The sequence below is a fragment of the Sylvia atricapilla genome, chromosome 2, assembly GCF_009819655.1.
Source record: "Sylvia atricapilla isolate bSylAtr1 chromosome 2, bSylAtr1.pri, whole genome shotgun sequence".
Classification (NCBI taxonomy): Eukaryota; Metazoa; Chordata; class Aves; order Passeriformes; family Sylviidae; genus Sylvia; species Sylvia atricapilla.
Genome location: NC_089141.1, coordinates 33,948,764 through 33,963,875, shown reverse-complemented (window position 1 = coordinate 33,963,875; position 15,112 = coordinate 33,948,764). Strand labels below are relative to the sequence as shown.

At 36.5% G+C, this 15,112-nt stretch overlaps 1 protein-coding gene across 3 annotated transcripts in view; it reads left to right on the top strand.

Annotated features, from left to right (window-relative positions):
• The window catches only part of GRM5 (glutamate metabotropic receptor 5), a 501,144-nt gene that overhangs the window by 180,570 nt on the left and 305,462 nt on the right, over positions 1–15,112 (top strand). For all 3 annotated transcript variants that reach the window (XR_010746100.1, XM_066341299.1, XM_066341301.1), the window contains exons 4-6: positions 4,794–5,040; positions 10,736–10,904; positions 14,273–14,399. Coding sequence is in view for 2 of the 3 variants with exons in the window: in XM_066341299.1 (XP_066197396.1) it covers positions 4,794–5,040; positions 10,736–10,904; positions 14,273–14,399 (543 nt within the window). In the remaining variant the exon portion in view is untranslated. The remainder of the gene's footprint in view (positions 1–4,793; positions 5,041–10,735; positions 10,905–14,272; positions 14,400–15,112) is intronic.

The following is a 15,112-nucleotide window of genomic DNA, read 5'->3' as shown; positions in this document are numbered from 1 at the left end:
CCAGGGAAAGTTACACATGTTCCCGAGGAGCACAACAGGGACAACATGGACCTGCTGAGAGAGCTAAGAAACCATGCACTATATCCTGCAGAAGATATACACTACCACAATTTTGTTGGAAAGATTACCCTCTTGTCCTAATTTTTTTTTTAAGACATTCACTAAAGCAAAGGAAAGAAAATACAGGAAAACACATTGGTTGATGGAGTTCATGTACAGAGAGCAGAATATGAATGTGGGACCTATTCACCAGCAAAACTAGAACTCATTTCTATCAGCCTCTTGTCCCTCAAAACAAAACTGAGCACAAAGAATCACTGATGTTTTTAATGGCGTATTTATGGGAATTGTATAGAAACTAAATTGTGATATAATCATGGGGAAACATTATGAAATAATTGGAGGCTGCAGGGTATGCCTGTGGTTTCCATTGTAATCCCTCTTACGACTTTTTCATAAACAGCTTTTTGATCACTGAGAATTTTAATAGTAATAAAAATAACAATAATAATAATAATAAAGAAACACTAACAATTTCTCTTCATTTCAGCACACAGACTGCTCTGCACTTTGAAAAAAATATTCTCCCATATTGTGTCTCATATTTTGTTCTCCTGTTTCTCCTCAGGGAATGAAGTAAGGGGGTTGAGGGATTACCCAGAATGTAAACTACTTTCACTTTTCCTTTTACTGTTTATTCATTCTCTAAAATGAAAAATATTGTCATCTTTGGAAAAGTTAGAAAGCAGAAAAAAGCATATTGAACCATGGTAATTTAGCATACTTTAACATTGTTGCTTGATGAAGCTTTGTAGCATCATAAACTAGCAAGCAGAAAAAATTGTATTTCTTTTTCCTTGATAGTAAAAACCTTAAAAAAAAAAAAAAAAAAAAAAAAAAAAAAAAAAAAAAAAAGAGGAATGACAAGTTTTCCATCAAAAATCTGTAAAATAATGAAGAATAATGAAGAATGATTATTTTCATGCTCAGTACTAGAAACAATAAACAAATTTCAGATTTTGCTGCAAAGATGTGAGTTTAGGCTGTTTTTCTGTTTTTGGAAGGAAAGAGTCAGTCTTGGAAGAACTATTTTATTAGTCTCACTGGTAGCCAGGACCACCAGTTCTGGGAGTTGCTGAGCTCCGGAGCATGGGAAGCACTCCAGAGCTGGCTCACCATGCACAGGGACTAACAGCATCCATAAGAGCTTTCTTGGATCACTGCCCATAAGTACACTAATTGTTTCTAAATAGATCCAAGAAATGAACCGTTGCTAGTTGGAATCACTTTCTTGGTGAAAGAACATGTTTCTTTTTCATCATCTACATATTTGTGTGCTTTGGAGACTTGACAAGAGAAAATAACAGATTTGGATGAGGAGTTTAGTGCTGGGGCATCTCCTTACAGTTAATCATACAATAGAATCATAGAACAGAATGCTTTGGATTAGAAAGGAAAATACTATAAAAATCAAGTAGTTTTATTCCCCTTGCCATGGGCAGGGACATTTCCCACTTGACCAAAGTCCCATCCAACCTGGCTTGAATACTTCCAGGGATGGAGCATTCACAGCTTCTCTGGGCAACTAGTTCCAGTTTCTTACAACCTTCAATTTATTCCTCTAAACCTGACGTCTTTTCATTCAAAGCCATTCCCCTTTGTCCCATCACTATGTGGGCCTTTTTGAAACCTTCAGAATAGATTCATAAATAGGTTGATATATTCCAAACAGTGCCACCTCCATTGAATCCATCCATGCCACCTTTCCATGTCATGGTCACCTCGTGTCAGGAAAAGTTCTTGAATGAAGACAGCATTCATGGATGAGTAATATAGGCAAAATATGTGCTAGAGTTCCAGCAAGAACAATATGCAATAACTCCTTAGTGAGCAATGTGTTTAAGGCTACCTAAATTATAATTGTTGCAGAGATAGATTTAAAATATTTTCACTTTTTTATTTTTGTTGAGTGAGAGACTACCTTTTGGCTTGTGTATTGCCTTAAAACCACTGCTAGAGTTCCTGAGGTAAGGAAGGGTTACTTATATGCTTCAAGTCTGACATGCCAAAACACTTTGTAAAATGAGTTGAAAATAACATTCAGTCTTGGTTTTTATTGTTTTGGGGGGGTTTTAATGCTGGCATTTTTTAAGGCTTTATTAAAATATACTAAAGAGAAAAAGCATTCTTTTTTCTAAGTTTTTGTGATTTTCCCTTAAATATAGATTCTTGTGGTACTATAAACTGACCTTGGCTGGTTGGATTTGCTCCTATGTAGGCAAGTAAGGCAATTAATATCTCAGGTGAACGTATTCTCCAGCTGCAGGAAGTATATTAAAATTCTCACAACAGATAAATCCCTCACAACTCCATTGACAATAGCCAGCAGCTTCTAGGAAGAGCTAAGCAGCCTCATTATAAATCATCAGGTGAATGGAATGAAGTTCAGTGTTTAAAGGAAATCAGCATAATAATTTCATAAAATTGAAGCACAAAGCCCAGTGGAGAGTAAGAATTAAGAAGTAAGTTATTAGATTTTTAAGCAATCATATGCAATAAAGCAGCTGAAACATTGTTTTATGATAAATACTATTGCCAAAGCAAATCTGATTCATTCTAATGGCTACTATAATTAACTGCATGGTGTGTGTGCTGCTAATTTTGTGGATGAATAATTGGTTAAAACAAATTTTATGTATTGCAGTGTAATACACTTGTACAATTTTCCACTTAATTTCAATTAATATGGATTTTACATGTACTTCATTGTTGCAGATTTTATGCCTATTATTTTTAATTAGGAAAAAAGCAATACCTTGGTAGAACAGAACAAATGAGCATCACTCTGTGTTTTTTTCCAAGGGTTTTTTTTTTTCATTAAGATACTTCAAGCTCATGTTCTTTAGCCTTCCAAAATGTTAATAATCACTGCTCCTGAGGTTGACTGGAAATGATGCTGCCAGCTTCCACATAAAACAGAGGAGATAAAGGAACCTTTCTCAGTTCTCTGATTCACTTTCTGACCTCTACACAGTGTTTTTTAGTTCAAACTATGTGTTTTACTACCCTTCCTGATGTTTCCAGTGCTGCAATAGATTTTTAGTGTTTAGAACTGTGGGGTGATGTTCTTGTTTACCACTGAAAAGGTGTGCTTGTATGTATTCTCACCTGTTTTATGATAGGATTTATCACCAGCTGGGGATTCTTATTCTTCTCCATTAAGGGTGCCCACACATCAGAACGGGTTCTTGTCTTCTGGATGGATATTGTTAAACTAGAGGAGTGTCACCTTGAGAATCATGTATTAGTCTTCATTTCCTTTAAAAAAATTCTCTGTGCCTTAATCTTCTCATGGCATAAAATGTTTCTCAGATTGTGCTGCTCTGCAGCTCAGATGGGCAGGTGTGAACCCCATCCCTGCCCCTCACCAATACCTCCTTGGCAGGCAGACTCTCATGGAGTGGGCAGGTTATTTGCATTCCCTTTGCTCTGGGCTGCCCACAGAAGGGTTGCTGCTTGGTTGATAAAAGGAGAGCAAATGTTCTAGCAGAGCTCTTTGTTTGTCCCGCCTCTAGAGACAAATCTTTCTAGGTGTAGGATAAATATCCAGCACCACTGAGGCATTTATTTTATCTCTAACTCTTCTCACTTCCCCAGTCTTATAGATCTTGTGATCAGAGTGCAGCTGGGAAGAAAAACTCCAGGCTACCCTTCCTTACTTTGCCTGGTGCTGTCAACAATGGAAATGTGTGTTAGTGATGGAAATGTGTGTTATAAAAAATAAAAGTCTTCAAGGTGCTGCCAAATGATTTTTTTTTTCTGTGCATCTCACAGAAGCATAAATAGAGATTAGAAATTCAAACATCATGTTCTAAAAGCCAAAAAAATTAGAATTCACCAGTTCTGGCTAAAGAGAATCATTGCCTAACCCACACTGTCGAATCTATCACAGATATTTTAATGTATTTGCTTGTATTTCATTGTTATCCTCACCTTGCCTGTATTTCATTGTTATCCTATGCTCCTCATAGAGAGGAGCAAGAGATGCAGAAGAGTTATTTGGGGGAAATTTTGGTAGAGTAAAGGGGTGGTGCCTAGGTCATTCTGTTTACACAGGATTAGTTCCATGTCTCTGAAACAAAAGTGATTTCATAGAATTATAGAATGGCTTGGATTGGAAGAGACCTTAAAGAGAATGCACTTCCAATTCCTCTGCCAAGAGCAGGGACACCTTCCACTAAACCAGGTTGCTCAGAGCCCCCTCCCAGCCTGGCCTTGAACACTGACATGGATGTGGCATTGACAACTTCTCTGGGCAACTGAGTTCACTTAATTTACAGAAGCAAAAATTATTTATAAGGTTTCCAGAGAACAACATCTTACTAGCATTTACACTTCAACTAATATTTCTGAAGGTTTGAAGAGATTTCTGCAGGTGGAGAGTAGTTTCTGGGTTCCCTAAAATACTATATTATAATGGCCATGGTGCATAGTTTAAAAATACACATCCAAGTGCAGCACTCTAAAACCAACATATGTGAGGTGAGCTGACGAGCTGCAGAGAGAAATGCATCATCTGGATGATACAGTATTTAAAGAGAACCTCCACTTTCATTTCTTCATCTTTATTCTAACATGGTCAGTGCGTGTACCAATAAAAACAACTTTTATGAGCTGTTAAAGACACATAAAATACTTTTTCCACTCTTAATAATTAAGGCACCAGCAGATGTCTGAAGATCTGACTGTATCCCAGCCCTATTCACTTAAACCCTCTGCTTGTTCCCTGACAGGCCAGATGACTCTGAAGACACAGCACGTTCAGGACTCCAAGATGGGCTTTGTAATCAATGCAATATACTCCATGGCCTATGGGCTCCACAACATGCAGCTGTCGTTGTGCCCAGGCTACGTGGGCCTCTGTGATGCCATGAAGCCCATAGATGGTCGGAAACTCCTGGAATCCCTCATGAAGACTAACTTTACTGGGGTCTCTGGGGACATGATCTTGTTTGATGAGAATGGTGACTCACCAGGAAGGTAATTGTTGGCATTTGCCAAACTGTTTAATAGCAGAGATGTTAACAGTACATAGTAGAAATGTGCAGACTTGACAACAGAGCTAAAATCTCATACTCCTAGCTTTAGATTTCCTGATTCCTGTGCTTATTTTGTGAAATTATTTTATATGCATTTTTTATGGCATTTCAAGTTAAAGATGTGGACTTTCAAGTGTAAAACTTTTCTGCATGAATTTGCATTTTCACCTGTACTATTTTAAAGTATTATTGTTGAAAACAAACTGTCAGATCTTTATGTTTGTAGACCATGATGTCCACCACAGACTATTTCTCTCTTTATGTGAGTGTTTAAGTGTATGTGTTTGGTTGACCTATAAACAATCATAGCAGACTTAGTTCTTTTATTAAGAAAGTTAAAACTGTATCAGAAATATTGTACTGATGCATCTGAGAATTATTTTATCAGAATTATTAAATAGCTGTTTACATATATTCCAAATGAAACCTCTCCACTCGCATAACACGCTAAGCTATCAATGCATACTGTGCTGCTCTAAGAAAAATTGAATTTAAACAAAGCCTATTTTGCTGATAGCATGTATAAATATGTATACATACATCTATGAAATATAAGGCAAGTTTTTCTATCACACATGTATCCATAGAAATGCATATTAAAACAGTCATGAAGTGGAGATCTTTCTGGCATTCTGCCTACTGAATTTTCAGAAGATGAACAGCAAGTATGATAGTATTCAAAGTAAATTAATTCCTAAATTTCAATGTATTTCTTGTCTCATTCACTGCTTTTGCTCCATTATTGTTTGAGATAACCCTTAATGTCTACATTCTTGGAAGGTTTTAAATATCTTTGTTATGTTGCTATATCAACAGATGACTAGAGAAAAAAATTTTTTCCTATACACTCATTTAAATTTTGTCCTCTCCCACTAATGTGAATTGAGAGGAAATCAGTAACTTCCTAGAAAAAATGAGTTGGAAAATTTAAATTCATTGGTCAAAATATTTTGACATTTCCAAAAATTTCTATGATTTCAAACTTGACTTTTTCCTCATTCTATTTGCAAACCTCTAAAGTCAGCGTTCTCCCCAAAAGCAAGAAGGACAGCCACCTACACAGGTTCTTTCACAGTCTCTGTCTGTTTCTGGAGACAAGTTTTCAAATTCTTCAGACTCAAACTCTAAGGAAGGGCACTATGAGCTAGTAGGAGAACCCAGGCACCAACTGGCAGAAACTTAGGAAAATTTCAGATGGAAATTTGTTTTCAGAGCTTTTTTAGCATGAGCAAGGCTGTCTTCTGCTAAATGTTTCTATTTTTACAAATAGCTGAATTTTAAAGCAAGGTGTTAAGTCTGAATTCTCTGGCCAAATTCTTTCCAAAACATTTATTTCAGACTTCTTTAAAAGGATTTCTTTTTGGCTTTAAAGGTGCTCAGATGCAGTAGACTGCATCCTACCCTATTCCAATTGGTTTCTTGTGTAAAAAATTACTGCGATGAATGAATAATGTCTGGCCAGCCTGCCAAAAACAAATGTGTGACATGACAACATCAATAAGAATATCTTAATATTGGAAACAGATCTTTTGCTTTACCTTTTGCTCGTGTTGGCATTCTAAACAAGAATATTTTAACACCATTTGCTGCAAGGAATTTAATTGAATATCTTGGGTATTTTTAAATTCTAAGAAAGATGATGAAGAAGTTATATCACGTGCAGTCATTTGCTCAGTCACAATTGGATGTAAGTATTTCCCTGGGGACACCATGTTGAATGTGTACCTCAGGACAGTCTAACTTTGAGAAAGTCCATCTTCCCTGGATTTGTGTGATATTTATGTCTATTCAAACTAATGAACTGTGTGTGTGGCTACACAGTCTGGTCCCAGACTTTGCTTTCTTTTTAATTTATTTTTTATCATAATCCTTTGTTCCCTCTCATCCAACAACAGTCACATCATTAAATCACGTCATTAAGTCTATGTGCTTAAGTCAGAACACATTGAGTCAAAATGTGCTCTTTCATGGCTAAGAAGGTTTTATATGAAGCTCCATTTCTAACTTCCAGGTTTTGACTAGTGTATAGTCTTTAAAGTACTGTGAAACACTACTTGCAAGACCATGGAGATGGTACACTCATATTAGAACAACTCATCTGCCCTGTCCACTTCCACTGGTAACTGGATCTTCACTCTGTAAAACAGGAATTTCAGTCCTCACAGCTGTACTCTGGTGGTGGTGTTAAGCAGGCATCCAGAACATAAAAAGCATTTCTGACCTAGATAGCTCAGGATTTCGATGTATGGCACAAAAGGTTTTGATATTGTACAACAGATGATTAATCCCACAAGATGCTTTGAATTCTGGCCCTATTCCAAAGTCCTTTATGTGTATGTTGAGTTTTCAGCAGGCAGGCAGTCCAGTGTAGGTAGGGCCTGTTTTATGTGAGATATGATAAAAGATATGAGGGGAATAAAAAAGATTATAGAAGTCATGATTTCTCAGGAAGATAACTATTATCTGTAAATATAACTGCAAAAACTCTAAAGAAAAAACTGAGCAGGGAAGAACAGGCAAGAAAAATCATGATGCTGATGTTTTGACTGTGCTACCAGTAGAATATGTATTCCCAGCAACTTCATGGCACTTCTGTTTTGAAACAAGTATTTTGCACAGTGATTAGAGCACTGCTGGAAATGTGCTATTATACCATCTGGTCTCTCCCATCCTAAAGTGACAAATTGTCCTTGCATTATCTCAAGGAACCTCCAGGGAACCAGTGACTCATGAGCCTCCACTAAAGCAATGGACTTACTGAATCTGGCTGTTTCTACCCATCCATCAATGCTGCTCTCCACAGAGAAGAGAGACAAGACTTATTGAGACAATATTATACTAAATTTGTTAGGTTCCTTTCCAGTATTCCCCTTGTGATGTATGCATGGAACTACTACTGGGGAGATTAGTGGTTTGAGTCCTTTGGCCTAACAAGCACTGGCAGTACTTTTGTTTGCCTGTCCACAAAACCTTAAACTGAAAGCTTTAACAAAGTTATATTCACAAGTGTGCTGCAGTGCCTGATAGTGTTGAATAATGACTCTACTGTGGCTTCTGTGCTAACTTTTTGGTTAGTCTGTTTAATCTTTGACAAACTGTTACTATGGCTGTGAACCTCAGAAAAAAAGTTAGTTTATAACCCTGAACAGAAGTCTGTTTCTTTGGATTTGTGCTTGTATTATCTGGATCCAATTTTTTTGTGTACATATGGCATTCATATCTCCAACTTTGAGGACATCATTGTTGAAACCATGGACATTTCCTTCTTTATACAATATGGAAAGTGAAATATCTCAAAATCCAGAAGTATTTTTCGTTCTATGTGTGCTTATTTCTTCTTCTTTGCAAAGATTCAAGAACAATACAAGGTGTGTAATATCACATTGTCCCTTCAGCCAGACTCCACTTTCACTCCCTTTCAGAGGCTGCTTTGCAGTCCTGATGCTGCCCTGGGTGTGATTTTGGCATTGAATCCTTGCTGTACCATAATTTCCTCACTGTGAAAGAATTTTTCATGATGCATTTCACTCTTATGTCCATATGGATGGACAATATTAAAAAATAATTTTCTGTAATTTTATTTTTTACATCAACATGGGAAAAATATTGATGTTAGACATAGTATGGCTACTGCTTGTTAGTCTTAAAAGTGTTTCCTCAGAACATAGGGGAGATATTTGTGCATCTGTCAAGGTTTCACCACAGCCAGAAACTAAGTACCTTGCAGCTGGTTGCTCAGTTCTGCATCAACAGAATCGGGGAGAGAACTGAAAGCGCAAGAGCTAGAAAACTCGTGGGTTGAGATAAAGACAGATTAAGAGGAAAAGCAAAAGCTATGGACACAAGCAAAGCAAACCAAGAATTTCTTTCATTTCTTCCTAGGCAGACAGGTGTTCAGCCACGTCCAAGAGAATGGGACACATCATACATAATGGTGACTTGGGAAGACAAATGCCATAACTCCAAACATCCCCTCCTTCCTCCTCCTTCCCCCTACTTTATATACTGAGTATGATGTAATATGGTTTGGAATACCCCTTGGGTCACTTGGAGTCATCTGAGTCTCTTCTCAACTTCCCAACCTCATTGCCTCATTCATTGCCACCTCCTTGCCAACATGACAGTGCAAAAAGGCCTTGGCCCTGTGTAAATCCTGCTCAGCAATAACAAAAACATCTCTATATTACAAACTGTTTCCAGCACAAATCCAAAACACAACCCTGTAGCAGATACTGTGAAGAAAATTAACTCTACTCTAGCTAAACCCAGCAGGGTATCTTATTTATGAGATTGTTTGATTTAATGAGCAGGTTATTTTCCTCATCTCTACATTGAACTTCATAAATTATACTCTTACAATATCACTCTTAATGCAACCCTGTCTATATGCTTTGCCTTCAGGACTAATTTGGTGCCTACTGACAGGGAAAAAAATGTCTCCTTCTTTATGACCGAGACAGCTTTTCTAAAGCCAAGATTGTCTTCACCTTTTTTTTAATTTTATTTTCCATCAGTATATTTCATATTGTTTAGACATATTAATTCCCAATCCACTAAAGAGGAGGCAAAAAAAGCATGGCATCAATTCTTCAAGGACTGCCCAACTTTTCAAGCATGCCTTATATAAGTGCTAAAAGAACAGGCCCGTATAGCAGAAAGGTGGGCTGGTGTTCAGCTGTAGGAGGGAGACCAACGTGGCTCTATAGACTTTCTGCAGTCTATGGGAACTGAAGAGAAAGTAGGAAGAAAAGGAACATTAAACAGAAACCTTTGATGAGCTTTATCTTTGACCCAAAAGCAGCCAAGGACGGAGTCATGAATACTTTCTCTCTTCCACACCATATTGTACAAGGAATCAAATGTGTTTCAATCACAGAGAAATTACATAAAAAATAATTGTATGGATGGGAAAGATCAGAATTTGCTAACGCAATGTTGGAGAAGAGAAAGGGAAAAAAAAAAAATTCCTGCAGTCTGTGCCTGAAGAGTGATGTCTGATTCTCCTCTGGGTGCCACACCAAATTTCATCTTGCAGTCTTATAGCACAGGAATTTTCCTTTGATCACACAGAGGTTGCTTTTGCCTGTTTATCTGTTGTGTTCTTCTCTCAGGAGGGGAATAAGCACCTGCAGACAGTGAGGAGCACATAGTGTTAGGAATTGGCATTATAGGTTTAGATTACTTAGCATGTGCTGTAGAGGAAACTGGGACTCCATATATAATTGGCTTCCAGGGCTGAGAGTTGCACAGATTTAATTCTGTTTGACTCATTTCATTGTTTTCCCTAAATAAATAGTCATTCTCAGAAACCCCAGTCACAACCCCAGGGTGTTCAGGGAACTTTTTATGGTGATACAAAAAACCCAAAAAAGCCCCAGCAATAAACTCAAAACAAAACTTAATGAAAAGCAAACAAAGAAAACACCCCAACCCCCCCAACATAACATACAAAGGAAAAGCAAGAATATTAAATCATTGAAACTATTGTGAGATACTCAAGAGCAAGCATAATTCTTTAAATTTTTTCTTCTTCATTTCAACATGTTTGATTTTCAACAGTATGGTGTTTCTTTAATTTGAAATATTTCATGATGTTCTCCTAAACTTAGCTATGTCTCTCCCTTCTGTTTCCAAAGATATGAAATCATGAATTTTAAGCAAATGGGGAAGGACTATTTTGATTATATCAATGTTGGCAGCTGGGACAATGGTGAGCTGAAAATGGACGATGATGAAATATGGTCAGAGAAAAGTAATATCATCAGATCTGTGTGCAGTGAACCCTGTGAAAAAGGCCAGATAAAGGTAAATATTTTCTTCGTTTGTTTCAGTCTTGTAGTATGCACAGTCTTGAAACTTGAAAGCAAGTTTTTCTTAACTTCTACATGGAGATAGTATCCCACACTTTAATTAAAATGTATAGACTTATGTATTTAGTTCTTACTCTTATCATAATCATCTCACTATTTTAATAAGCTTCCATTTTCTTGACTCCTGATTGTTTTCCTTTTAATTTATATTCTGAATGCTTTCAAACATTGTTTGGAGGATTTTTGCTGCATATTTTTACAGCATCTGAGTCAGTGGAGTGCAAATCCCTGACTGGCACTTGTCAGTACAGTTGCAGGTAAATAATAAATAATAATTGCTACTATTTCAGACATAGTCAGCCAGAGTGGAACATTATTAATCAGACCTTAAGTCTTTTGTATCATCAGAGAACATCAACTACTACCTCATTTCAAACTTCAGGAAATATAGGCAACATATTTTTTAATCATACATGTTTTACTGCTTCTTTTTTTCCCAGGTTTTTTATTTTTTCTTCCTCCCTTCCCATGCTGCAGTAAGCAAGGAGCATAGGTGAATGTGTCATATATTTATTACACACTGTTTTTTCTTCAGCATCCCATGATGCCTCCTGCAGAACAGTTAAAATACTGCAAGTCTGTAGCTTACCTTGCAATCATTTATATAAGAGCCAGTGGAATGAGGAGATGGGCATGTCCAACCAATAAAAAAAATTAGGTGTGATTGCTGACAAATCTCACTAGAAGCCCAGTTTTCTCATGTCTTAAAACAGCATGACTGAAAATTGGGAAGCAGCTGCAGAGAGGGGCTGATGGGAGCATGAGCAATCTCTGCAACACAAAGTGAATCTCTTTAGTCTGAGTTTTACAGAATTTTAGGATGCGGTCACCCTGTTTAATTCACTAATTAGTCTTTGGCAGAATCATTTAAGTGAGTTTCATCAGACCTATTGTATTTGTCTCCAGTGTAAACATGAGAAATTATGTCAGACTTATGAATAATATGCTATTCCAGATGAGGAGTCATCTCATCCTTGTGTAGGCTTTGAAAACAGTTAAGATGAAGCTTGGTGTAGAACGACTCCTTTCTCGCCATTGATGATAAAAGACATGCAGGTAGGACAGTTGGTTCTGATGAGAACACACCTTCTGCAGACACACAAATGCAGGTGGGCTGGGCTAGTCCCACAGTCACTAAACTCGGGTCTGCTCACCTGCTTCAGGCACAAAGTCACTCATGGGGAGGACAGAGGTGGGCAAACAGCTAACATCTTCAGAGATGCCTGGCTCTGAGTTCCTTTATGATCTTTGTCAAAACAAAGATAAAGGGAACCTTCATAAACACACCTGTCCATGCTCCCAAGGATTGTCTCAAGAGGATTCTTCACTATGAAGCCAAGTCATCACACACTTAGATATATTTGCTTGAAGTCCAGTGCCTGAAATTATCTGTTTGCTCCTCATTAGGTTGTTGATCAGAAATCTCAAAGTTTACCTGACAATCTTTATCTTCATGGCCTTCACAGATAATGGTGGGACCTTGACCCTACCAAGCTCTGTGGTGGTTTTCCTGCAAACTTCTGATTTATTAAGGAGAAATTTGAAACATAAAATGTAATGCTATCCAACATTCAGCTATAGTTGGTGAACCCATACACAGGATTTTATAAAATCCAAATGCAACCCAACTCTATACATTTGAAATGGTGTGGACAAATGATTATTTAAATAAATGCAGCTTCAAAGAATTGTCCAGATGAAAAGGGAGAAAGGAAAGTAAAAGGATGAATAAATTTCTGGCTTGGCAATTTAACACACACAAAAAAATCGGACTTTGAGTTTTCACGAACAATTAGCTTGATTTCTAGAGGAGGATACAAAATCCTTCTCTGGTAGTGCTGGGTAAGAAATTATCAGTGTACTCGTATCCTAACTGATTTATCAGATTCCAAGTATTTTACAGAAGATCTTCATTTGCTGGAAAGTTACGTGGAAAAGGGTAAATTAATTGTTCATTAGAATTTTTGATGCTTTGATAGCAACATTAGGTTTTTATTTTCTCATTTAATTTTCTTGACTATTTTATGCAAATAAAATTATGGATTTTTATATTGTGTCAAGGTAATCAAAATATATCTCTAAAAATTAGTACAAGCTTTCTAAAAAATTATTTTCCCAAATACAAAAAATTTTGTCATTTCTTCTATTTTTCATTCTATTTCAAAATGAAAGAAATGCCAAGATATTAATTATTCTGGAGGACAGATATTCTTTTTTGCAAGTAGTTCTAGTCTCAACTCTCGCAGAACAAATCACTTATGCTTTTCTAGCCTTTCTATCAGTTTAATTGTTTTGTTGCTGTTTTTCTTTTCATATTCTACAATTAAAAAATCCAAAAACCTACAGAATTGAAGTTTTTGAAGTCCCCATATTGATGCTGAGGAAAACTAGATAAAATAATTTATTTATTTTTTACTGCAGCATTGCGAAGAGCAATGCCATTCTTTTTGATTATGCTCCTTTACATGTTTGGTTATTAAATTAAAATTGCAATAAAGACATTTGGCTTTGAATACACTTTCTGAATTCATCATTACAAAAAAAAGAAGTCAACTTATTTCTTATGCTGTAATTGAGAGTATTTGTTTATAAACTGTTTGGAAAAAGCAAAGAAACTGGGAATACTTTATTTGAAAAGAAAGACATATTGACAAGAAGCACAGGTGTTCCCAGAGATGATAAATAAGGATCTTGAAAAATCTGCATTTCAATCCTAAGCATGCAAAACCATTTCGTAGTAAATTATGAAAGGAGAAATCAGGTCAGATGTTAGAGATAAGATTCTAACCGTTAAATGTAATTAGAAATGCAGTAATTAAATAATTCTAGAAAAAGCATGTTCAGTTTAATGTCTGGAAAAATCAGTTTCATAAATCACTCACTACTGGATGAAAAATAAGCTCCCAAAATTCTTTGGGTAAGAAACCCTTAGGGACATCATACTGTTAACGTGTCTCTCTGTATGGACAGCACTGAAGTGAATTATGTGTCTTCACTATCATGCACTGACTTCTGTAGGAGCATTGACATCTATGGAACTTTGCAAATTCTAAGGGGGAAAAAATATCTTTTTTGTCATTCTGTTATACTTCTCTGGGATTGGTGGATTCTTTCTTCTGGTACCTACACAATCGGAGAACAGAGAGCTTTTGTCACATTTTATCTTTGGAAGCATATCATGAAAAGAAATATTAAAATTTCAAAAACTTCTATTAGAAAAAAAAACAAAAACAAAAACAGTAACTGCGTCAGCATGAATGTATGTTTACAATGCTAAAACAAAATGCCAATTTTTTGTATCAGGTGATCCGTAAAGGAGAAGTGAGTTGCTGCTGGACCTGCACTCCTTGTAAAGAAAATGAATATGTCTCTGATGAATACACGTGCAAAGCCTGCCAGCTTGGCTCCTGGCCTAATGAGGATCTCACAGGTAAATGCGTTGAAGTTGTGCTTGTGTTGTCAATGAAAGTGCTCATTTAATAAGCTGAAGAAAAAAAATGGAAGATACAGGTGAGTATGAGGATGGTTTTTGTCAGAGGGAACATGGGGATAAAGCCAAATTGGAACTCAAGCTGATATTTTTCTCCTGAATCTGATGCAGGAGATCTTATTCACATAGTTTGAGTCCTTTCTAAGGACCTGAATTACTAGAACTTGAAATAAAAAAAAGTCTCAGGTTTGTATTTAGCCCTGTCCTAACATCTAGCTGGTAATACAGATCTTACCCTTCCTGAAATAGATACAGAAACTGAATGCTTATGAGAGAAATTATTAAGGAAGATTGAATTTAAGAGTTTTATTATCCCACCAAGCAGAGGAATAGTGCACTACCTTCTTTTTTCATCTGACAAAGTTCTGGTTTAGTTTTTGTAGTTCCTGCTGCTATAGCTTGAGTGAACCAAACAGATTTTGGTTTGCATTAGTCTTTTTTTTTCATCAGAGACTTCTGGAACACAGTATTCATCCTTGCCATTGGATAGCAATTTCTATTCTCTTGCAGAATACCAGTTAGGCTTCTTTGGAGATAAATTACTCCAACATTATATCCCACAGCCTCTCTTCATTATGGCTAATAAACAGAATTTAAATATTCAAATGCTCAGAGCCCAAATCACTTCAAAACACTGCTCAGGGATCATATTC